The sequence below is a fragment of the Myxine glutinosa genome, chromosome 7, assembly GCF_964187855.1.
Source record: "Myxine glutinosa chromosome 7, kmMyxGlut1.1, whole genome shotgun sequence".
Lineage (NCBI taxonomy): Eukaryota > Metazoa > Chordata > Myxini > Myxiniformes > Myxinidae > Myxine > Myxine glutinosa.
Window position 1 is genome coordinate 35,672,489 of NC_136267.1, and position 25,136 is coordinate 35,697,624.

The 25,136-nt window shown below is 44.6% G+C and overlaps 1 protein-coding gene across 1 annotated transcript in view; it reads right to left on the reverse strand.

The window, feature by feature from the left end:
- The window catches only part of LOC137412501 (uncharacterized), a 163,080-nt gene that overhangs the window by 137,465 nt on the left and 479 nt on the right, over positions 1-25,136 (reverse strand). The window contains exons 2-3 of the mRNA XM_068097815.2: positions 12,197-12,273; positions 11,357-11,495 (exon numbers count right to left, since the gene is read on the reverse strand). Of these exons, the coding sequence (XP_067953916.1) occupies positions 11,357-11,495; positions 12,197-12,273 (216 nt within the window). The remainder of the gene's footprint in view (positions 1-11,356; positions 11,496-12,196; positions 12,274-25,136) is intronic.

Below are 25,136 nucleotides of genomic sequence, written 5' to 3' on the forward strand. Positions count from 1 at the left end.
AATATTATATTTTTCAGAAAGAAAAGCGGATTTGGCCAAATATGGTCAAAATTTGGGTCAAAAAAGGCCAAAATGTCAATTTTGTCTTATTTGGGGTTAATAAGACTGCTTTTTTTGGAATCAGCACCTTTTTTTACATAGAAAATGGTTGTCAAACCATATTTACCTAAAATTCTGATTCAAGCCATCTATCTCTTAGGGTATTCGCTAAGCGGCGATATATAACCACGAGCACAAAGCCCTTCCAGAGGACTCGCGTGATAAGGACTGAGCAAGCTTGTATTGAGAGGACTCGCAAGTGGAGAGCGTGATAAAAGGACTGTGCGGAAAGGAGGACTGACGGAATCGTGCTTGGCTTGGTAAAAGGACTTATGCCGTTTATGAGCACTTAAGGATATTCGTGCATTACCAAGGACTGGAGAGTATAAGCGCTTTGTGACAGGATTGTCACGTTTGGCATTGATTGCAAGAACTCGATGGGGGTTTGGCTTTGGGCTTGCTGAGACCGCCAGTATAACAGCCCAGCTGGTTCGTTTATTACGTACGAGCACAGCTGTAAGCAGCAGGACAGGGCCTAAGCCGTGGAATAACCGCCCAGCCTAGCTCACCTTTCCCATATAATTGTCCGATCCGCGCCAACGACATGCGGAGAGCTTGCCTGCCGTCTACCATCTCCTTCGTGGTGCGAGTCGGGGACCGGAGCGAGCTGTGGACATCATCCCTAGACCTTCAACCCCGACCATCTACATCCCCGTGTGAGTGTGTGTGTGTGCGGGCCCGTTTGTCTGGGGATAAGTATAAGACTGTTATTAAGGCTGCCCTGTGTATTCTGTACTTCTTCTTAATGTGTAAATAATTAATAAACCAATCTGTTCTTCCTGGCGGGGGGGTGTATGGGGTCGGCTAACCCGACCCGTACGAGGCGGAGTTGATGGTTCCGGCTGTCGGGGTCCGTCCCGGCGCGGAGCTCGACACTCTCGCGCCCGGTGACCCAGCCGACTACAATTATAGCACCTCACCTAGTAAGGTGCTTGCCTCCTGAATTCCAAATTGCCCCCCCCCCCCCCCCTGAATGTCCGAATTAGGGCATTTTTGATCGTGGCCCACTGTGGGCCACCTCCGGGGCCGCCTGCCATGGTCCAGGTCCCGCCAGACACTGGTTCACCCGGCCTGCGGACCATGCTCTCCAGGTCAGCACCCCATTCGGGGGCGAACCCCCTAGGGGGGCCGCCACCCATCACGGGCCCTACCTGGCACACCACCACGGCGTGGCACTCCCTTTCCCGGGCCAGGGGCCTCGCTGCTTCCCAACGGGACGCAGCGTCACCCGCCTGGCTCAAGGTCTGCGGGCGCCACATGGCAAGCTGTTGTTGGAGCTCCGGATCTGGGAAGGCCTGGATAAAGTGATCCAGCGCCAGGCTTTCCTGGGAACCCGCTGCCATGTCCGCGTGTGCAATCCCTACTGCGCGGCGAATGTCATGGGCAAGTTCCCCGATGGTCTCCTGGGGCTTGCGTTTGCGCTGCGCGAGCTGAGCTTTAACAAGCTCGCTCTGCTGTTCGATGCCGAATCGGTTAATTAAGGCCACGCGGAGTGCTGGCAGGGTGAGAGCACCCGACGGTAACGCCGTCAGCACCTCCGCCGCCGCGCCGTGCAGTGCCCCCACAAGGTGTACTCCACCTTCGTCCGGATTCCAACCGTTACCCCTGCACACATACTCAAACTGCGCCAGGTACGCCCGCAGATCACTCTTACCGTCATACGGCGCGAGTGGGACCTTGTGGGTGCCCGAAGGTCGGACACCATGGGTCGCTCCTTGCAGGGTTAGCGCGGGGCCAAACCGTTCGGGCCCCCACAGTACACTATTCCCAGGGGGCTCTGGTGTGTCCCCGGTCCCTCTGAAAACAACCCCTGTCGGTGTCGATGCCTAGGTCGCCCCTCCGCAACCCCACTCCATACTCGCACACCCTTGCTCACCAATACCCCTCACACTCCCCATAACCGGACCTCCTTGCACACATCCTCTTTCCACGCACTCCGGACCAGTCGCACACCTCACCATTGGCCTCTCACGAACGCCCGGGTCCATTCCGACCCCCAAGCTCACTGAACCTCCCCTCACACCATATGCATTACTGAACATATCGCCACTCACCTCGGCGCCTCTTCCTCGTCGCTCCTCCTCCGCCACCTGCAAACTCTTTATCTGTTTAGCAAGTACATCATCACGATTTGAGCACAGACCTTATACATAATCCATGACCTCCTCCTTTATTTCATTTTTAGTCTCCCTCCGTCTCTTCTTAATTTCACTCACCCCCTCTTCCACTTCCTCTAACTTCTGCTTCACCTCTTCTATCTCCCGGTGCGCCCCCACAATTTCTTCCTCTAATGCTACCTTGGTCGTCTCTATGTGCTTCCTCACTTCTCGTTCTTTCGTCTCCATCATCTCTACCACCTCCTCCAACCTCTTTGTCAGCCCCTTGTGCACCATCTGGCACTCTTTCTTCGTCGCTAATAGTTCCTTTTTAATCTCTTTCTGTGTTGCTTTCAGCCCCCCTATTACGGCTGTGTTCTTTTCCACCTGCTCCCCTAACTCCTTTTGTCCCACTGTCAGCTGCTCTACTCCTTGCGTCAGATCCTCTATGCCCCCCTGTAATCTAGCCGTACTCTTCCTCACCTTTTTCTCCATGCGCTCCTCACACTGCTTTACCTCATCGCGTACTCCTCCAACCTCTTCGCTCACCCCGCGCCTTATATCCTCCCCCATCTCTCCTATTTCCTTGGTGGATGCCTCCCTCATCTGTTCCAGCTCCCCCTTGTGGGTGTCCAATTTGGTTTCTAGCCCGATTTTTACCTCCTCTATCTGCTCCCCCATTTGTTTGATTTCCCGGGCGGATTGCTCCCCCATTTCCCTCAATTTTCCTCACATCTTGTCTTCTAACCCTGTTAACCCGTTCTTCATCCCTTCCATTTGGTCCTCCTGGGCGGCCATTCTGTTTTCCAGCCCCGTTAACCCCTCGTTCATTTGGCTACTCATGTCCTCCAATTGGCCCCCTAATCCTCCCAATTTGCCTTCTAGCCCCCCAATTTGGCTTTCTAATCGCTCCCCCATTCTATCTTGCAAATTACTTAACCTGTCTCTCAATGGTTTCCCACATCATTTCTCAATCCTCCAATTTGGTTTCCCATCTCATTTTTCAATTGCTCACTGGTACCCCTTGCTTCCTCTCTCTGCATTTCTATAGATGCTCGTAGTTGTTCTAGGAGCACATACCGGTCCCAACCCGCTGGCACCGCGGGCTCGGCTCTCGCCGCCGCCATTTTGTGCTGCCGCGACCACGTGCGAGGTGCCGCCATTTTGCGCGCCTGCAACCCCCTCGACCACACCTTCTTCAACCCCCTCTTCCATTACCCCCCAATTGTTCCCTGGGTTCCTGAGTCGACTCCAACTCTTCCTCTTCTATCTCCCCCACCGGCATCCGATCGCCTTGACCATCCATGGCACGATATAAATTTGGTTGTTAATAATAAATTTCTGCCGCCCCTAATTTTGACCAAATTTTTTAGATGTTATAAGAAATTTGGTTCGGGTCCTATCCCACTCCCCGACACCAATTGTTGCGGATCTCGGGTTACAGCGCTCCCCTTACTGAGGGGGCGGGGGGGGGTTAATCCCCTCGTCTATTAAGCTGGCCGTCCGAGTCCTTACAAGATATCGCGCTCCTTCTGTTCGGAAGCAGGGCGATACTCCTGCCCGAGCCACGGACAAGATGGAATATTGCCGAGCGGTTTAGCAATCCGAAGCTCGAGCCGTTTAGCGGCAGTCTAAACCCGATTCTAAGCGGTTCCTATATCGTGCCACCAGTATTCAATTGGGAAAAGACTAAAGCGACCGGATGAGAGGAAAACCCAAAGAATAAGGAGGAACACAGAATGTATTATACAATACTAGAAGAGGAAGCGAAAGGTAATGTACAGTTGAAGAGGAAGAAGCAGTAACACAGGGCAGCCTTATAGTCTTATATAACACTCCCAGGACAGAACAAACACACTTACACGAATGGGTGGTGGTGGTGGGAAGGAAGAGAAGGTTCATGCAGATGGAAGGGAAGGAAGGTCCGGCAGATGGCACAGGCGTCGAGGTCCCGCTCCAAGCTCGCGCTCCGGTCCACGCTTTGGGTTCGAGACGAAACCCGGCAACAGCTCCACGTGTCGTTGAACGCGACCGGACAATTATATAGCGGGGGGGGAAGCTGGTACACTGCGTACGGAATATGTGCGCTCATCTGCTCGTTCGTCTCCTTGGCTCTCCCGGGCACGTCTCTTGATGTTCAACTCCTTCTCTCTCCCTGGCTCATCTCCTCGAGTAGTCCCACGCGGCCGCTTATATTGGCCGATCGCGTATTAAGCCGCTTGCCTTTTTGGATACACCCATCGGTGAGCTGCCTTGGCCCTGATTGGTCGTGAGGGCTCACCGGTCCACCCCTTGATGGTGCGTTGGTGGGCCACGCCTCCTTCCTGGCGCTCCTCCCCCTTTTTCTCCAACTCGGCCGCGTGGCTTATGGCGGCTGGCAGCGAACAACCAAAAGGCAGCGAACACTGAGGCGGCTGCGGCTGGCAGAGGCGCGTAATACAATTTGGAGAGGGTAAAGCCGCAAAATGAATAGGATGGGAATTTGAGAAGGGGCCTAGGTTATTTGATTTAGGCAACGCAGAGTCAACCTATTGGGAACAGATCCTTACCTGAAACACATACTAATGGAATAACTAAAGAAGATCCTATGGTGTTCTACGTGTTGCAATATGACCTAACTAGGGAGCGACCTTTGACCTTCACACAAAAGTGGGAATATTTACAGGGGATTATTTATAAGGGATTATTACAAATATTTACAAAGTGGAGGGTTCTAAAAACCGCAACAATATATATATATATATATATATATATATACAGACTTGGCATTTAATATGGACTTTTCTTTTTTTCTTGACTTGGCTTTACTTTCTTAACTCAGTACATCAATCTGGTGAGTTTCTTTTACACTTTGGTGATTTATTTGTTAAAAGAACCATGTCACTGATTGTCTGTCGCAGCAAGAAGTCAACAACAGGATTATATCACAGGTGGCGTGGCCAAATGTACGGACAGGTGCATTTGATGATTGGCTTCACAGTCGGGTATACAAGGGTTGTTGCGTTCTGTATTAGTGGAAAACAACTGCTGCACGTCTCCAAAGGTTATTGCCGCTTCCTCTGGAGATGGTCCATCAACTCGACAATGCTGTTTGTCATGGAGTGGTGGCTTTACGAAATTACGGCATGAAACAGCATGCTATTGCTCAGCAGTATGGCATCACTCAAGGTCAGGTGTCAAAGATCCTGAAACGAAATGCTCAGAGGAGTGTCCCTAATCCAATACCGTGGCCAGGGCGTCCCCGCAGAACCACAAGGAGAGATGATCGCCAGCTTTACCGGTTAGTCTGCAATGGCCGTACCAAGTCAGCTAATCGGCTTCGGGAGGAGTGGCAGCAACTGACGGATGTGCCTGTATCCAGAAGGCTAGTCCACCAACGACTGGTTCAAGCAGGCTATCGTGCCAGGCGTCCCCTGAGAAAGCCACGCCTGACCAGACAAGACCGCCAGCGCCGATTGCAGTGGGCCAGAGAGCACCGTCAATGGCAGCCAGGACACTGGAATCACGTGATCTTCAATGACGAGTCTAGATTTCTGGTCTATCGTCAAGATGGCCGTGTCCGAGTGCGCAGACAAGTGCATGAAGCCGACAACAAAGATTGTATAGTGCCAAGAATCCAAGCTGGAAGTGGTGGGGTGACCGTTTGGGCTGCTTTTCATGCAGGGGGCAAAAATGACCTGTTTGTTCTGAATGGAAACCTGAACCAGTTCAAGTACAGGGCCATTCTGGAAGAAACATTGCTTCCATTTGCTCGTGCAGCCTTTCGAGGAAACTTTGACTTCCAAGATGACAATGCATGCATGGCCTCATCATGCTCGCATGATCCAACACTTTCTTGCTGACCATGGTGTAGAGCATATGGAGTGGCCTGCCATGTCCCCGGATATGAATCCGATCGAGAACTTGTGGGCAGAATTAACGCGTCAAATCGACCACTTGGACCAGCAGCCGACGTCTGTGCGTGAATTGCAGCAGGCTATTGTCACTGCATGGCAAGCGATTCCTGTCCAAACCTTGGCAAATCTCGTGAACAGCATGCCTCAACGTGCACGTGCTCTCCTGAATGCTCCTGGGGGTTACACGAAGTACTGAACTGTAATTTTACTGTCCGTAATCCCAGTCGTAATTTAACTTTTGTTTTTGTTTAAAAAAATTTTGGCTAATGTGCAAAATAAAGAGATACTTCTGGAAAACGTACAGAAGTTTAACACAGTACTGTCCATGAATTGAGTTCGATATCAGTTTACATCACTTTCAAGGATCAATTTATTTGTTTCGAAATGTCAAATGTTGTTTTTGTTTCTTTTAAAGGTCACATTAACAAAATCTAGAATAATTTCAACATAATTCAAATGAACTTTTGGTTCTAAGACATCTTGAAAAGTAAGTTCACCCCCACAAAATAAATATTCCATATTAAATGCCAAGTCTGTATATATGTGTGTACATCTTAGCAATGGAAGGTCGAGTTTCAATGTCAACGTTTGACAGGTCGAGTGGCAGTATGAAAGCCATTGCTAAGATGGCAAAATAAGAAAAAGAGGCTTGCCTGGGCCATGAAGCACCGCCAGTGGACTACTGAAGACTGGAAGGTCTTATGGCCCGATGAATCAAAATTTGAAATCTTTGGTTCATCACGCAGGGTTTTTATACGCCGTCGAGTTGGTGAAAGGATGGTTCCTCAGTGTGTGACACCAACTGTCAAACATGGAGGAGAAAGCGTGATGGTCTGGGGCTCTTTTGCTGGATCCAGTCAGCAACTTGCACAGAGTGACTGGCACCCTGAACCAAAAGGGCTCCCACAGCATTTTGCAGCACCATGCAATACCCTCTGGTATATGCCTAGTTGGTCAGGGGTTCCTCCTACAGCAAGATAATGACCCTAAACACACCTCCAGGCTATGTCAAAACTCCCTTCGAGGAAAAGAACAAGATGGTAGGCTTCAAATCATGGAATAGCCAGCACAGTCTCCAGACTTAAACCCCATCGAGCTGGTTTGGGATGAACTGGACAGAAGGGTGAAAGCAAAGCAACCTGCAAGTGCAACATATTTGTGGGAACTTCTGCAAGTGTTGGGAAGAACTTCCCGAGCAATATTTGATTTCCATTGCAGAAAGAATGCCACGAGTGTGTTCGGCGGTTATATCTGCAAAAGGTGGCTACTTTGCTGAGTCAAAAATTTGAATTAAATTTTTTAAACAAAATGATTCTGTGATTTCTTTTTTATCTCCAATTGTTTATTTGTTCTGTGCTTAATTTAAGAGTACATCGAGACATTAAACTGCGTAAATTTCAATAAGAACTGGAAAAATTGAGGTGTTCTAAAACTTTTGACCGGTAGTGCATATATATATATATATAAATAAACATTATTGTTCTCTTGCCTTGGTCTCATTCGCTTCAAAATGGTTCAAAATCAAGTGATAAAAGGTTTTAAGCCATTATTTACAAGAGCCATCAAAACGAAACTTTTTTTTAAACATGATTCAAGGATGATGTGGAATGTTTTATTCTTTAAACCAAAATGTACAGGTTTGTAAATGAAACCTATTTTATTTGAATTATTTATCTGCTAACGAACCCATTTGCCCAATTGATGCTGTCACACATTGATAAAACCTGCATATAAAGATTTAGGATTGGAACACAACTATTTCAAGATGTGCTTTGACATCTTCATCAATTGTAAACCAGATGTTCTTCGAGTGGTCCAAATAAAACAAGCGTTACGCCTCGGTCCCCCGTCGGTGAAGTGATGCGAGTTGACAAAGTGGAAGACGCAAGGCGGCCATCTTGGATTTTGACGTGGCGACCCAATTTTCAATAATAATAATAATAATAATGCATTTATTTTATATATAGCGCTTTTCAGGAAGCCCAAAGACGCTTTGACAGAGTGCAAAACATAATGCGTTCTTCTTCAATAGCGTTCTTCCTTTTGCCTAGATACACCCACACACCAGATTAGAAGTTGGTACTTCGCTTATTTTTCAAGATATTCCGCTCACAAGGTTCAGACATACATGGCGGCGGCCATCTTGGATTTTGACGTGGCGACCCAATTTTCAATAGGGTTCTTCCTTATGCCGAGATACACCCACACACCAAATTATAAGTTGGTACTTCGCTTATTTTTCAAGATATTTCGCTCACAAGGTTCAGACATATATATGGTGGCGGCCATCTTAGATTTTGACGTGGCGACCCAATTTTCAACAGCGTTCTTCCGTGTGCCTAGATACACCCACACACCAGATTAGAAGTTGGTACTTCGCTTATTTTTCAAGATATTTCGCTCACAAGGTTCAGACATGTATATGGTGGCGGCCATCTTGGATTTTGACGTGGCGACCCAATTTTCAATAGCGTTCTTCCTTATGCCGAGGTACACCCACACACCAGATTAGAAGTTGGTACTTCGCTTATTTTTCAAGATATGCATCTCACAAGGTTCAGACATACATGGCGGTGGCCATGTTGGATTTCGACGTGGTGACCTAATTTTCAACAGCGTTCTTCCGTGTGCCTAGATACACCCACACACCAGATTAGAAGTTGGCACTTCGCTTATTTTTCAAGATATTTCGCTCACAAGGTTCAGACATATATATGGTGGTGGCCATCTTGGATTTTGACGTGGCGACCCAATTTTCAATAGCGTTCTTCCTTATGCCGAGGTACACCCAAACACCAGATTAGAAGTTGGTACTTCGCTTATTTTTCAAGATATTCAGCTCACAAGTTTCAGACATACATGGCATCAGACATACATGGCGGTGGCCATCTTGGATTTTGACGTGGGTTGCACCCACAAACCAAATTTGAAGGCGGTCCTTCACTTACGCACGCACGCACGCATGCCCGCATGCAAGGACGGACACACGGACGGAGGGGAAAACCATCGTCCCTCTTTCGCTCCGCGGTGCGACGGGGGACAATAAGATCACAAGATGATGGTTCCACATTGAACTTGATAGAGTTTGAGCAAATCTGCAAGGAAGAATGGGAGAAATTCCCCAAATCCAGATGCACAAAGCTGATACAGACATACCCAAGAAGACTCAAAACTCTAATCCCTGGCAAAGATGCTTCCACTAAACATTTCCTTAGGGGGTTAAATACTGTTATGTCGGTAGGGTAAAGCAATATCTAGAGTCAGGTAGATCTTAATAGGTAACATGCTTCGTCTGTCGCGATAGGGAATCTACCTGTAATAAGTTATATGTTAGTTCGGTTTGTCGGGTTAAGATGTCTGCTTGTGAACATACCAGGATGTTTGAGTGTTAGATAGTGTAGGGATTAAAGATAACAGCCCCTGTGTGTCACACCTGGTAATCACACCTTTGTCCCTTATGGCAATGCACTCATTTAAACACTTAGACAGGCCCTTAGTACAACATTAAATAATTCCCTTCCCTGACAAGGACTTCATTTAAACACTTAGACAGGCCCTTAGTACAACATTAAATAATTCCCTTCCCTGACAAGGACTTCGGAAGAGAACAGGCAAGAGGCCAGTTTGGGGCACCGCCGCTTGGGCCGCAGCCAGCTACACCTCCGGCAGGCCTAGCCACATCGAGTAGCACGAGCTATCACCATGCTACAGGCCTGTGATTGGTCGGCGCGGTGGGCGCGAACCTCCAGCCAACGAGTGCGGGAGGCACGAAGCTGGAAGGTTCGGTGGAGGGCGCTGGTTGGTGGCGTGTCGGGGCTGACGTCACCGCCCAGGTTATATCAGGGCGCGCCGAACGACATTTTGCCTCTTACAAGTCTTGCACATCCAGGTCTCTCTTGCGCAGCACGTCCCTCTGGCCCTCTTGCACGTCCAGCTCGAACCCTTGTGCTTTCTGGCTGTCTTGTGCTCTCTGCGCTTCCCTGCTTGGTCTTGGGAGGTCCCTGGTGGTCGTTGGCTCGCCATCTGCGTGGTGCTCGGAGCGGTGCTCAGTGCTTTGGAGCTTAGAGTGGTGCACAGATCTGGTGGGCGGTCGACGAGGAGCCTGGGGTGGGCGTTGGCTCGGGCCTTCGCGGTGCTTTGGAGCTTGGAACCAAGTGGGGACGACAGACCACAGACAGATAAGGACGCACCACAGAACATTACACGACGAGGCATTTCCTTTCGTAATCCATTCCTGTGTGGCGTATTTGAAGTGCGGTGTGTGGGATCCCAAATTAGGACTTGTATTTGATTGCCGTCGCGTTTCATTGTTATCGGGTGCCGGGAATAAACGTGTCTATTTTTGTACATTAAATCTTGTGTTTGTCGAGTTGATTAATTTCCCTGTAGCTGCCGTCGGTTCGCTGAAGATAAGCGCTTTTACCGCAGCTTCCACTTTCCTTCTTCCTCCCGCGTTTTATAGCCGAATCTGTGTTTGGTCGTCCCCTCCAGTAAAGCCGTTCTGGTCCATCCACGAGCCCTGGTATTAACCGAAGGGTCCGCACGACAATACTTACTAAATTAGATGTTTCTGTCTTTCTTTTTTTTCTTTTTTTTGAGATTTCTGAAGAAAAAAAAATCCACTTTGACATTATGAGGTATTATGTGTGGATCAGTGACAAAAAATCTCAATTTAGTCCATTTGAAATTCAATCTGTAACACAACAAAATGTGAAAAAGTCAAGGGGTGTGACTACTTTCTGAAGGCATTGTATTTACACATACATATACATCTGTTCTACAATAAATAAAAAAGTTAGTGTCAATCTTCAAAGCCGCCTTGCACATGTCAAACAAAGTTAAAACAAGGATTTAAAATGGAAAATAAACAGGGAAGTAAAACAAGGATTTAAAATGTTGGCTGCATAATTTCCATTAGTTTAGTTACAAATGCAACGATACTGACTGGCCTAAGTTTGAATAAATCAGTGCTGGTCCCCTCCTTAGAGAAGGTTAAGTTTGTTATGGTTAGACAATCCACAGTAAAAGACAATCCACAGCAAAAAAGACCAGGTAAAGACAATAGATAGAAGAAACAACCATTCAGCAGAGCGGGATTTGAAGACCTGGCAGCTATTTCTATCCAAATGGTTGGAGAAGCTCAATCAAATCATACTTTTCCACTTTCCCAGATGGAGAATACAAAGCAATCAGAGCAGAGACTTGCGTTTTGAAAGCGAAAACAGTTTGGGCACTCGAGAAGAAAAGGTCATCAAATATACCCACCCTGTACTCGACAAATTTCACCGTTGGATTGTTCTCAATCTCCCACAAGCCTTCGTTAAACCCTCTTCGCTTATTGGCCTTGCCAAACTTGTGCTTATTTTGAAGGTAGGGGAAAATGTCTTTTCCTCCAAGGAACGCCCTAAAACACAAACCAATGGCAAAGCAAGGAAACATCAACACAAATAACCAACAAAACATTTTTAAACACATGGACAGCACCAGACATAAAATATTCCACGCCAAATGAGAAAACTCTCCGCGGTTTACCTGTGAACGAAAAAGGTCATTGCAAACACAACATACAAACTTACCCTTGCCCTACCTAACAAAAACAAATTTATTGGACCTTTATCATGCAGCAAAGTCACACCATCCATATGAGCTCTGCATTAAATTTAAACATATAAATAAATAATTTCACCATAACGTTATCCCACAAGCAAATATATTACAGTATACACTTATCCCTGGTCCCTATATCCCTGGTGTTGGGCTAGCGGCTAGGGTGCCGGCTTAGGATCCAAGGATCCTGGGTTCGAATCCTGGTCGATCGCTGAATTAACGCCAGGGGGGTTGACTCAGCCTGTCATCCTTCCGAGATCGGCTAATTGAGTACCAGTTCACTGGTAATTCCCTGCTTGTCGTAAAAAGGCGACAAAAAGGGTTGGCGTCAGGAAGGGCATCCGGCCGTAAAACATTGCTTCAAAAAGGGGACCAAAAAACAACAACAACCACGGTCCCTGAAAAGGCCAACCCCCGCTTTGCGGGGAAAAATGGCCTCTAAACGGTGGTTTTATACACTTAAAAAGGGTCACTCGCAAAATCAGGCACAATACTCACGTCTCATGGGTTCCAAAGAAAAATATGGGGTATTTGTTTGCTGGGGGTTTTACAGCTCCTTCAATGAACTCATCGATCTGTGTGGGGAGAAGGGGGGCAGGTGTGTGGGGAGGGAGCAGTCGAGTTTTAACAAAATAACAAATGGAATAAACAATGCATGTTGCATAGAAGTGCAAGTGTGTAATCACCAATAAGAGTTATAAACACAATGAAATTTTTAATTATAAGCCTAAAATATATAGAAAAGTGAGATTTTTTTTTTTTTTTTTTTTTAGTCTAATTACCAGCCTTTGATAACAACTTACCGGTTTTAACTGTTATGTTCAAGCATAATTGTGGAGATTATCGTGAAAATAAAAAAATAAAAGTTCATAGAACACCTTCCCCATGCAATCCTGAGAAAAAAATCACATGGGTGGTGCATGTGAGTGGCAAATTTGATTGGTTGAGATTATGTAAAATGCCATAATATTTTGTCCAAGTACTGCTAAACAGGAGGGTTCAGGAAGTGCCAAGAAAGCGATGTCTTCTATAGCAGGGATTCTCAACCGGTGGGCCGCGACCCATCAGTGGGGCCGCAAGGCGCAACCTAGTGGCCCACGAATATCATACCAACCTGATAAAGCAAGTTATTCGTTTACCTCACGAGTGTTCACAAAATTTACCTCGCGAAAAAAAGTTATATTAATGGTATTGTATTAATTTGTGATTGGAATGATGCTGTTTAGAATGAAAATAAAGAGAGATTGGGTTTAAAGAAGAATTAGGAAATGATGTGAGGGTTTCTACCCGTGACATTAGCAGATTCCGTATTTGCAGTTTCGCCATTGGCCCTATTTGGTTGATCGGAAGTGCTTCCGGTATGGAGAACGTCTCGGGCGTCTCGTCTTCACGCAATAAAGGCTAGATGCTGTATTTCATTTTACAGGTATTTTATTTTGGCAAACATGGACCGTTTCCTGAAAAGAAAAACCAATGATGGTGGTGAGACTTCACGAGTTGAAACGCATCGTTAGAAAATACGACCCCGAATACATTAAGTTTGGATTTACAGTGCCAGGGGGTTCAGTCGGTACGGGCAATCAAGTTATGTTGCCTTTCACGACCACATACCTGTGAGTCAGGGATTTCAATTGTGATTGGCACAAAATCAACAACTAGGAGTAAACACAAAGCATCTTTGAATGCTACTCTGCGAGTCGGCCTTTCACCCATCCCACCTCGGCTTCACTTGATCCGATTGTTTCTCAGAAGCAAGCCCAAGTATCCCACTGATTTAAGCAGCACTCTTGGAATAGGCTTAAATGTCTTCAATAAGGAACCAAATGAAGTTATTATTATTATTATATTATTTTATTTAATCAATTGCAGCAGACAGCGACATACAATATTGTAAGTTCAGAACACACTGTTTTTTTAAGTTATCTTTTTTTTAAGTTCAGGTGAGAATGACGATTGGAAAGCTCTTAGTGAACGTCATCTCGGGATATGCTCTGCAGGTCGGTCGGAGCGATGAAGAGGACACATTCTGGTGTGCAACAGAGAAGCTGATGGAAAACGTGAAAGATGAGGAAGTTGTTGTGGTCGGACGAGACCTAAATGGACATGTGGGAAGGAGTATAGATGGTTTTGAGGGAGTTCATGGGGGTTACGGATATGGTGTGAGGAATGGAGAAGGTGAAAGGATTTTGGAGTTTGCTGATGGAGCTGGTTTGTTGATTTGTAATACTCAGTTCCAGAAAGTGGTAATAAGCTTGTTACATACACGTCAGGTGGGTCAACGACAACCGTTGACTACCTGATGGTACATAGGCGAGATAGGGGGCACCTCCGGGACACAAAGTTGATCCAGGGGGAGGAGGCTGCTTCACAGCAGCACTTGGTTGTCTGTGCCATAAGGGTGAAAGGTGCGAGGAGAGCTCGGCGGGTGAAGTACCAACCAAGAATAAAGGTGTGGAGGTTGAAAGAGGTGAGAGTGAGAGAGGCATTAAAAGAGAGGCTGAGTATGACAGAGCATGATGTAGTTAAGCTTGAAAGTGGTTGGATGTCAATGAAAGATAGTCTGTTGAGAGCCATTGGTGAGGTATGTGGATGGACAAAAGGACCACCAAGACACTCGGAAACGTGGTGGGATGATGAAGTTGGAAAGAAGATTGACGAGAAGAGGAAGAAGTTCAAGGAGTGGCAGAAGGCGAAAAGTACGGGGGCAAAAGAGGCAGAGCATGAAAGTTATAAGGCAGCCAAGAAGGCTGCAAAGAAAGAGGTAGCAAAGGCGCAGGAGGCAAATAGGAAAATGTTCGGAGAACGCTTGGATTCGGAAGAGGGTCAGAGAGCGGTATTCAGGATTGCAAAGCCGATAACGAAAGAGAGGTGCGATGTGATGGGTTGCTTGAAGGATGAAGTAGGACAAATCATTGTGGACCCAGATGGAATTAAAGGAAGATGGAAGAGATATATGGAAATGCTGTTGAATGCAGAGAATGAATGGGATGGCAACATAGAGAGTAACCCAGTTTTAGGACCGGCAGAGAAGATAACCGAGAAGGAAGTTGAGGAAGCGATAAAAGCAATGAAGAGTAGAAAAGTGGGAGGGTCGACGGGAGTTGTGGGAGATATGTTGAAGGCAGCGGGAAGTAAGGGTGTGAAGAGAATGACAGAGATCTGTAATCTGGAGGTGAAAGAAGGCCGCATTCCAGTGGATTGGGCACCAAAGACCCTCGGCACTCTATACAAGGGAAAAGGTGACCCTCTGGACTGTGGCTCGTATTGAGCGATAAGGTTAATGGAGCATGGAATGAAGGTATTGGAAAGGGTGTTGGAGAAAAGGATAAGGAAGAAAGTGAAGATCGACGAAATGCAGTTTAGATTTATGCCAGGAAGAGGAACAACAGGACGTGCTTTTTATTGAAAGAAAGTTGCAGGAGAAGTACATGGAGAAGAGGAAGAAGTTGTTTCTTGGGTTTGTTGATCTGGAGAAAGCATTCGATCGGGTTCCACGCGAAGTAGTGACATGGGCATTGAGGAAGTTGGGAGTGGAGGAATGGTTGATCAGAGTAGTGATGGCAATGTACGAGAGAGCGCGCACAGCTGTAAGGACGAAGGACGGGAACAGTGGTTAGTTTGAGGTGCAGGTGGGATGCATCAGGGGTCGGTACTAAGTCCACTATTACTTGTTGCTGTGATGGAGGTGCTGGCTCGGAACGTAAAGGAGGGTTTACCGTGGGAGTTGTTGTATGCAGATGATCTGGTGTTGATTGCGGAGAGTATGGATGGACTGAAGGAGAAGATGAACAAGTGGAAGGAATGTATGGAGGCAAAAGGTCTGAAGGTGAATATCGGAAAGACGAAGGTGACGGCAGGTGGTAAATCATGTGGTGAGGTGGAAAGAACTGGGAAGTGGCCGTGTGCTGTGTGCAGGAAGGGTGTCAGAGTGAACTCCATTCAATGTACAATGTGCGCTGAATGGGTTCATCAAAAATGCAGTGGTCTGAGAGGGTCATTAACCAGTGTGGCAGCTACATTCAAGTGTAAGGTGTGCACAGAGGGAGCTGCAGATGGAGGAAATGTTGAGTTGGATCTTGGAGACGGCGTGAAGCTGGAAGGTGTGAAACCATTTTGCTATCTCGGAGACATGCTGAATGGAGAATGTGGATCAGACTCGGCAACGGTTTCTGGAGTGAGATGTACATGGAAGAAGTTTCGGGAACTGAGTGGCGTGCTGACGAGGAGGGGAGTGTCGTTGAAGCTGAAGGGAAAGGTGTATGCTGCATGTGTGAGAAGTGTTATGATTTATGGGAGCGAGACATGGGTAATGAACTTAGAGCAGCAACGAAGGATGGAGAGGGTGGAAATGCGAATGGTCGGTGGATGTGTGGAGTTATCGTTGAGAGAGAGGAATACAAATGATGAATTGCGAAAGATGATGGGAATAGAGCCTGTGATGAATGCTGTGAAGAGAAACAGGTTGAGATGGTTTGGTCATGTGTTGAGGAAGGATGACAGTGACTGGTTGAGAAGAGTGATGGAAATGAATGTAGAAGGTAGTAGAGGACGGGTAAGACCGAGAAAGACTTGGCTCGAGGTTGTGGAAGAAGAAATGTGGGCAAGGGAGATGGTAAAACTGGTAAAAAGATGGTAAAATGGAGTAAATTGAAATTTTCTTGCCATTGATCTATACATAATACCCCATAATGTCAAAGTGGAATTTTTTTTCGAATTTTTTGCAAATCAATTAAAAATAAATAGTTTAAATTTCTTGAGTCAATAGGTATTCAGCCCTTTTGCTTTGATACTCCAAATTGAGCTCAGTTGCATCCAATTTCCTTTAATCATCCTTGAAATGTCTCCAACTTCATTGGGGTCCAACTGTGACCACCTAAATTGAATGGACATGATTTAGAAAGAAACACACCTTTCTATACAAGGTCCCACAGTTGACTGTGCATGTCAGAGCAGATACTCTACACCATGAAGTCCAAGGAACTGTCCATAGAACTCTGAGATAGAATTGTGAGGAAGCATAAATCAGGGGAAGGGTATAAAACAATTTCTAGTGTTGTAAGTTCCCAAGAGCACAGTGAGCTCCAACATCAAGAAATAGAAAGAATATGGAACAACCCAGACCCTTCCAAGAGATGGCCGTCCCACCAAAGTGTGTAGGTGAGCAAGAAGGACCTTGGTCAGGAAGGTGAGCAGGAACCTAGTAACCACTCTGACAGAAGTACAGAGTTCCTTGGTTGAGATTGAAGAACCTGCCGGAGGGACAACAATCTCTGCAGCACTTCACAAATTTCAGTTTGATGGGAGAGTGGCCAGTCGTAAGCCACTCCTGAGAAAAAGGCCGATGACAGCAAGCCTGGAGTTTGCAAAAAGGCCCATGAAAGACTCTGACAGCACGAAGCAAAAGATCCTGTGGTCTCGATTCATGATAAGACAAAAATTGAACTCTTCTGCCTTAATGAAAAGTGCTACGTCTGGCAAAAACCGAACACACCTAATCACCCATCTAACACCATCCCTCCCATGAAGCATGGCGGTGGCAGCATCATGCTATGGGGATGCCTTTCAGCATCAGGGATTGGGAGACTTGTATGGACAGAGGAAACAATGAATGGAGCCAAATACAAGCAAATCCTTGTCGACAACCTGATTCGGTGTGCAAAGGACCTTAGGCTGTGGCCATATATTGATATTCCTGCAGGACAATGAGCCCAAGCATACACCCGATGCAACACTGGAATAGCTTCAAAATAAAAAACATGAAAGTCCTTGAGTGGCCCAGCCAAAGCCCAGACTTGAATCCCATTGAGAATCTGTGGACAATCTTTAAGATTGCTGTTCACTGACGCTCCCCATCCAACTTGGCAGAGCTTGAGCAAATCTGTATGGAAGAATGGGAGAAACTCCCCAAATCCAGATGTGCAAAGCTGATACAGACATATCTAAGAAGACTCGAAGCTGTAATCATTGCCAAGGGCGCTTCTACGAAGTATTGACTTGGTGGGCTTTATATCTTACTATAATTCACCAAATGTCCGTCTGTCCGTCTGTCCGTCTGTCCGTCCGTCCGTTCGCAGGTACCGCGAAAACGGCTGAATCGATCGCAACTATATTTTGGGTGGGTAATCCTGGGACCCCCTGGAGTAAAATAGGCTATATTGTTTTTCCAATTTCAGCTTTGGCCTCCAGCATTTTCTGGTTTGGACTCCCACATAACGTTATTTTCCGGGGTACCACACAAACGGCTGCACCGATCGCTGCACAGCTGCAACGATCGGCTGCACCGATTGGACTCAGCGACCTCGGACAAAGACCTTTTATAAGGACATGGACACTTTTATAAGGACACTTTTATACACCTCAATCCCTGCTTGAGAAAATGCCAACCCCGTCCCCGCCATCACGGTCATCTCTCCAACTCACAATCCCACGAGATATGCAGAAAGGATGACCCAAAACCAATTATCTTCTTTTTGATTCGTATATAAACATCATTTAAAGTAAATAATGACCTCGGCCAAAGTTCAAATGACGTGGGTTTAATCTCTCCATGAGAGAATTCCACATAGCTATTTGGGCGGTGTATAAGGTAACAGATCGCTGTCTCCATTGATCTTGCCAAGGCCGTAACACCGATCGGCTCAAAATCCTTTTAACTGTTGACTTGGTAGTTTTTACAATGAAGGAAGCACGTATCGGGAGTACAAACTACATAGCGATTGTGAAAGCTCTGAGGATCTTTCGCTTCGCATTGAATTATTCATTACATTCATTCATTCATTCATTTAATGATCATTACGCTCATTCTTACGCTCATTAAACGTTCATTAAACATAAAACGTTCATTTAACGATTACGAAAATAAAAACGAAAAACATTACGAAATTACGTTCACACCGTCATGTCAAACACTACCGTGAACACAAACATCGTCACAACATCGTCACAATCGTTATGTTACCTAATTCAAACCGTGAACGCATCGAATATTGGAGAGCCCATTGCCCAAATTTGAAACAGGATGGAATAATATTTACCAATATGAACAATGACGTGACTTTTATTGAAATTCGACAAATACTGTTTAGATTTTGATGATTTGCGTGTGATATGATTTAACGGATGTTTATAGCCGGCGAAGCCGGTGTTGTGAATGAACGCGTACGTATTATGTTGAAAAGCCAGATTTTGCTGGATCCTTTGAGAATTTCGAAGCTTTGATGCACCAAATCGCTCCATGGAGGCCACCATCTTGCGGATGCGGAAGTATGCATAAAAAATTGCGAAAAACTTCAATACGAGTTTGTTTCACCCGTCTTTGTTTGATTCACATTCTTATGCACCTCTAATTTGTAATTAAAATACTTTAAGACCAACCTCGTTGCCCGGGCCCACACGGGCCCTGGTTATCTTCAACGAAAATCTTCACCAAGCACCGGGAAACCAATGAGATTCGAGCATTTGAAAAAATATTTCAAAAAAGCTTATAAAATTCCTTAAAATAGGCCCTGAGCTAGCACATCGTATAGTTACTTCCTGAAGCCTCTTGTGACATTTATTGTATGTAGGTATTGGGGAGGACTGTCTGCTCTTCTCTTTTACCAAGTCTTACCAGGTACGGTACCTACTACACCTACCTACTACCAACTACCTAACTTACTGATGCCATAGTGATGGGTAAAATAGTGGCAAGAGGCTTTGGTTTCGCCGGCTCATTGCGGCTTTGCAGCATATTATAAATCGTTTTTAAAAATTTTAAAGCCTTCAATTTCTGATATTTTGCCTTTTCATTTGGGCCTCCCAATTGAAACCCCGCCCATAGGGCGGGTACCGTTGCTAGTTAATGTAAATTAGATATTTCTGTATTTCATTTTCAAGAAATTTGTAAAAGTTTCTAAAAACATGTCTTCACTTTGTCATTATGGGGTATTTTGTGTAGATCGCTGACAAAAAAAATGAAATTTAATCCATTTTAAATTCAAGCTGTAACAACAAAGTGAACAAGTCAAGGGGCGTGAATACTTTCTGAAGGCACTATAATTCAAATGAAATAAAATAAAGATTTTAAACGAGGCAGAAGAAAAACTTTTTCGGATGTTTAACACTGTTGATGCAGCGACTTTTTCCCCACCTTATTTGATGCAGCGACTTGATGCAGCGTGTTAAAAATGTAACATTCAATTGAAATAAAATTGTTTTCGATTATAAAAAAAACTCACGCTTATAGACAGACAAAGTGAATCAATTGCTTAACCCAGAATTTTGCTTCGCGTGCTTGGGGTAAAAACATACATGGTCCTGCATGGTTCATGGTTCTGTTATGGTGGTGGCTGAATTCATGACTGCCCCCTCAATTGGATGCGACTGGTGTGGAACAATTTATACAAGTGTGATTTCCATTTGCACATCATCAGTTTTAAGTCAATGTTTTCCACCAGGTAAACTTGAGACAATGCATTAGAGATTTCACTTTTTATCAACTAGTAAAAAGCCCGTCAACAATTACGGGTTGGAACAGTTTATTTGACGGTGCAGCCTCGTGAACATGCCAAAGTCTGAAGCCTCGGACTAGTGCCAGATGTGCTCATATCTTCTCTATTTATTAGACATCCTACGGATGTAAATGAACATTCGTTTTACTCTGTGCATGTTGCACATCACGTGCAGCGAATTTCACCTCCTTGCGCCTTATATTTGTTATTTAAAAAAACGCTTTTGTACACCGCCTTTGAGGCTCAGTTTGCAAGCCACCGTCTACATTTCCAAAAGAGACATAATTACTCTTTCATGTAAAATGTTTTTCAAGTTTGTTTTATCCTCAAAAAGTAGACCGTGGTGAACACATTCGTGTTAAAAGGTTGGTCTACAGAACCCAATGTTATGAAGGGGGACAGACATCTGTATAAACACACAAACACAAACTGACATTGTATATTATATGGTAAATGTTATCAGGTCATTGAAAGGATCAGAACGTGCACGATATTATATGTAAGATCAGGTCATTGAAGGGATCAGAACATGCATGATATTATATGTTAGATGAGGTCATTGAAAGGATCAGAACGTGCACGATATTATATGTAAGATCAGGTCATTGAAGGGGTCAGAACATGCATGATATTATATGTTAGATGAGGTCATTGAAAGGATCAGAACATGCATGATATTGCAATACGTTAGATCAGGTCATTGAAAGGATCAGGACATGCATAACATTACAATGTTAGATCAGGTCATTGACAGGATCAGACCATGCATGACATTATAACATGTCAGATGAGGTCATTGAAAGGATCAGAACATGTATGATATTATATGTTAGATCAGGTCATTGAAAGGATCAGAACATGCATGATATTGCAATATGTTGGATCAGGACATTGAAAGGATCAGACTGTGCATGACATTATAACATGTGAGATCAGGTCATTGAAAGGATCAGAACATACATGACATAAAACATGTTCGATCAGGCCAATGAAAGGATCAGATCATGCATGACATTATAACGTGAGATCAGGTCTTTGAAAGGATCAGAACATGCATGACATTATAATATGTTAGATCAGGTCATTGAAAGGATCAGAACATGCATGACATTATAACATGTTAGATCAGGTCATTGAAAGGATCAGAACATGCATGATATTATATGTTAGATCAGGCAAATGAAAGGATCAGATCATACATGACATTATAACATGTGAGATCAAGTCATTGAAAGGATCAGAATATGAATGACATTATAACATGTTAGTTCAGGTCATTGAAAGGATCAGAACATGCATGATATTATATGTTAGATCAGGTCATTGAAAGGATCAGAACCTTCCACAGATCTACCGACATCCCTGTTGTCTTTTGTTGTTGTGCTTGCGGGTTGCCCCCCCCCCCCCCTCCCTCCCGCTCCCTTCATTGCTTGTTTTGTGTGTCTGTGCATGTCTGCATGTTCAATGTGTTGGCTCTTACAAGAGCCTCGATTCTGTATACAAAAAAAAAAGAAGTCATCCGTTGCTGAACAAACGGTCATTGATTGTTGCCAAACAATTTGAATTTCGATTCATCTGTAAAACGCACACGCTTACAATTTCTCTCATCCCACTGTATGTAATCTGACGTCCATTTAAACATTTAAGTATTTTTTAAACTTCTTTTCAAACACTTTTTGCGGCACATGTCCATCAAAACCAAATAGAGCGAATGTACACACGTTGCTGATACCTGTGCCTGCACAAATGGCACAACATAACGGTCAATTTACTGCTTTCCCCTGGAGTGTTTTTTTGCACAACTCCATGATATTTTGGGACTTTGAAACCCGAGTCTGCGTCAGTGACAGCTAGCAAGCCTTCAGGTGAAGGATAAAAGGGTCCTGTCGTCCTTACCCCACCCGGCTGCGCTGCAAAATCGGCGGTGGTTCCATTGCGCCGACACTCCAGACATTCGTCCATCAGACATCCAGGTGATTGTGCCACACATTTGTCATTGCTGCTCCAGGCCTCCGTTCACTGTAATTCCGTTTATGGAGCAGCTTCATCTGACATCATCCACCTTCGCTATGTGCTTCATCAGCCCTGTATCTCCTCTTTGCTTCTGCATTGCGGGCTCTTACAAATACCTATAACCTGTGCAACACCATCGCCGCCCCACACTTCCACGGTTTGGAGCCACACCACTCCCCCTTTTTCTTGTGTTTACTTTTTTGGCAGGATCTTTTAATCCACAACACTGTATTTTTTGGCCTACTAGTCTATGTGTAGCACAAGTCGAATTGGCTCATTTTCCCATTTTTGTTTCCTTCATTCATAGATAGAGATAAGCCTGGTGTTGGCTTAACGGTTAAGGTGGCTGGCTTGAGAACTTAGGGTCCTGAGTTTGAGCCCCTGTCTACTCTTGAATTAACACTAGGTGAGTTGACTCAGCCTGTCATCCTTCCGAGGTCAGCAAAATGAGCACCAGCTTACTGGGATGAATGAGTCATAGGCGACCAGTTCAGGATTGTGCCCAATAACCCAGGAAACTGCTTCGGCAGCCATGTGTATCTGAAGATGCAAAAGGAGTCGTCGTCTTCTTCATTCATAGATGAGTTGATTTGATTTAGGGTACAAGGTGAAGCTAAATAAACTACGTTAGTTAGCAAATAGTCAGAAATAGAACGGCATTCAGTAGGTCCAAGTTGAGGCCTGGGCTTCCAAGAAAACAAAGTATCGCCTTATACATGGAAAAATCGGTATTTTAACATTTTGTTTTGTTTTTTAATTCCTATAAAGTTTTTTTTTATCGCATCAGTCTTTCATTTAAAGTCAGCTGCTTTATTTAATGTCTACCCGTGTTGGTGTCATTAAATGTCTCACTCATTAGCATGTTGTGGGGTTTGTTTCTACAATTAGTACCCCCCAATTTTAATGCAGCCTCAGAGTTTCTTAAACCCCTAAGACTAAACCACCATTTAGGTTTTTGGGGGTTTTTTCCCTACCTTTTTTGCCAATGTCGAAAGCTGTATCTTGGAGCAACCTGGGACTTTCGGAACAAAATTTTACAACAATAATGGGAATAAAAATATGTGGGGTTGACCATTTTTTTGGCCTTGACCAAATGTTTAAGGTCACAACGCAATTAAAGAAATTTTAACATTTACGCTCGATTTACATCATACCCATCCACTATCCAGGTTAAAGGTTAAGGTCAAATGGCGGTCCGAATAAAAATGACGCGTTTTCTATTTCAACACTCCATTTTGCCAATTCGGGATCTCAAAGACTGCTTTGCATTCCAATATGATCTTGCATCATAATAGTGTACCTGTCCTGAAGTTGTGCACCTGATATTTGATCCATGTCCTTGGCCTACCTTTTTCAGATTGTGAGCTAATAAAGAAAAAACACCCTTTCGATCATAACTTGAATAATTTTCCTCCGTTTTCATGATGTTATGTTTTATGGATGGATTCTAGATGGGGAGATACCTTTTCTTTATTTACACTCTATCCCACAATGTTGAAGGTCAAGGTCATATGGTATTCTGACAAAAGATATGGACATCATTGGATTGTGGGCTTGTCGGGGAGGCTGACCCTTTTTTCTGGAAAACGACTAAAATTGCTATCTTAAAACTAGAACGGCACTCAGAACAGAGCATACTGAGTTCATCATTGAGTTGAGCAATATATGAGAGCCTTGTGAACAGTTTACGTTTTGTATCCTAGAATAGACCGCAATGCTCACCCCCGCTCTAGCAGGGAAAATGGCCTTAAAATGCATGTTGTTGTTGTTGTTGTTGTTGTTGTTGTATCCTAGAATAGACCAGAAAATCACAATACATAATCACATTAAATCAAAATCATCCGTCCACAATTTTTTGAGATATCCTGCTATGTATCATTTTTGGCCCCATCTCCCAATGGTGAAGAATCACTTTAAAAATTATACTAGCCGGATACGAATCCGGATCTTCACCAAAATCTAATCATTTCGTCCTTGTCATATACGCTACATCTCTGCTAAATTTTGTCCGAATCCGTCCACAACGTTTTTGTTCACAAACAAACAAACGGACAGACAGGGGTGAAAACATAACCTCCATCCACCTTTGGTGGGGGAGGTAAAAAAACATTCGAATTAAAAATGAATTATTGGAAATCCTCCTCACCACGGTACACAGAGCAAACGTGACACGAGAGAATGTGTCCCTTACAATTATGGGAGGAGACTCCTGCAAATCATGCACATCACATTATTGGACGAAATAAAATGGAGAACCTTGTGAGCGCAGCGTTATATCCTCTCAATGGGAATATGTCCGTGATATTAATTCAATATACAACTCGTGTCTAATCCGATCTGTCGCTTGTTTCTCTGTAATCCAACCTTCCGTAACTGCAAAGCCACACACAGTCATCTACAACCCACTTTTGTTTAGGTAGTACTTGTAGGTTGGCGACAGCAACCACTCAGGTCGTACTACCGTTCGGACTACAACTTCCGGGCTAGCTTTAATCTCTCTTTCTCGCAAATAAACATCGCACACTTTTCATACTCATTTTCACTCCTCACCTTTACATCCTCTCTCTTTTATTTCCCTTTCCTCACATTTATCAATGCAGTTATTTTATTTAAGGCTTCGCCTCGATGAGGACTATATAGCCCGTGACTGGAGCCTTCAAAAAATATATATATATATATATATATACACTTAATATAATTACTTCGTGTCTAATACTCAGTACATGCAAACTGATCCAATGTTGCATTTTCCATACATCTCTTCACATTTCAAACTTCCTTGTGTAAATATCACGACATCCACTCACTCACTCACTCACTCAAAGTTTCTTCTTCAATCTTTCTCATCCATTTGCCATCACCTCAAATCCATAATTTAAACATTCGTGACACTTCGTTGCATTCTTCCAATAAGCTCGATACATCAATGCAAAATC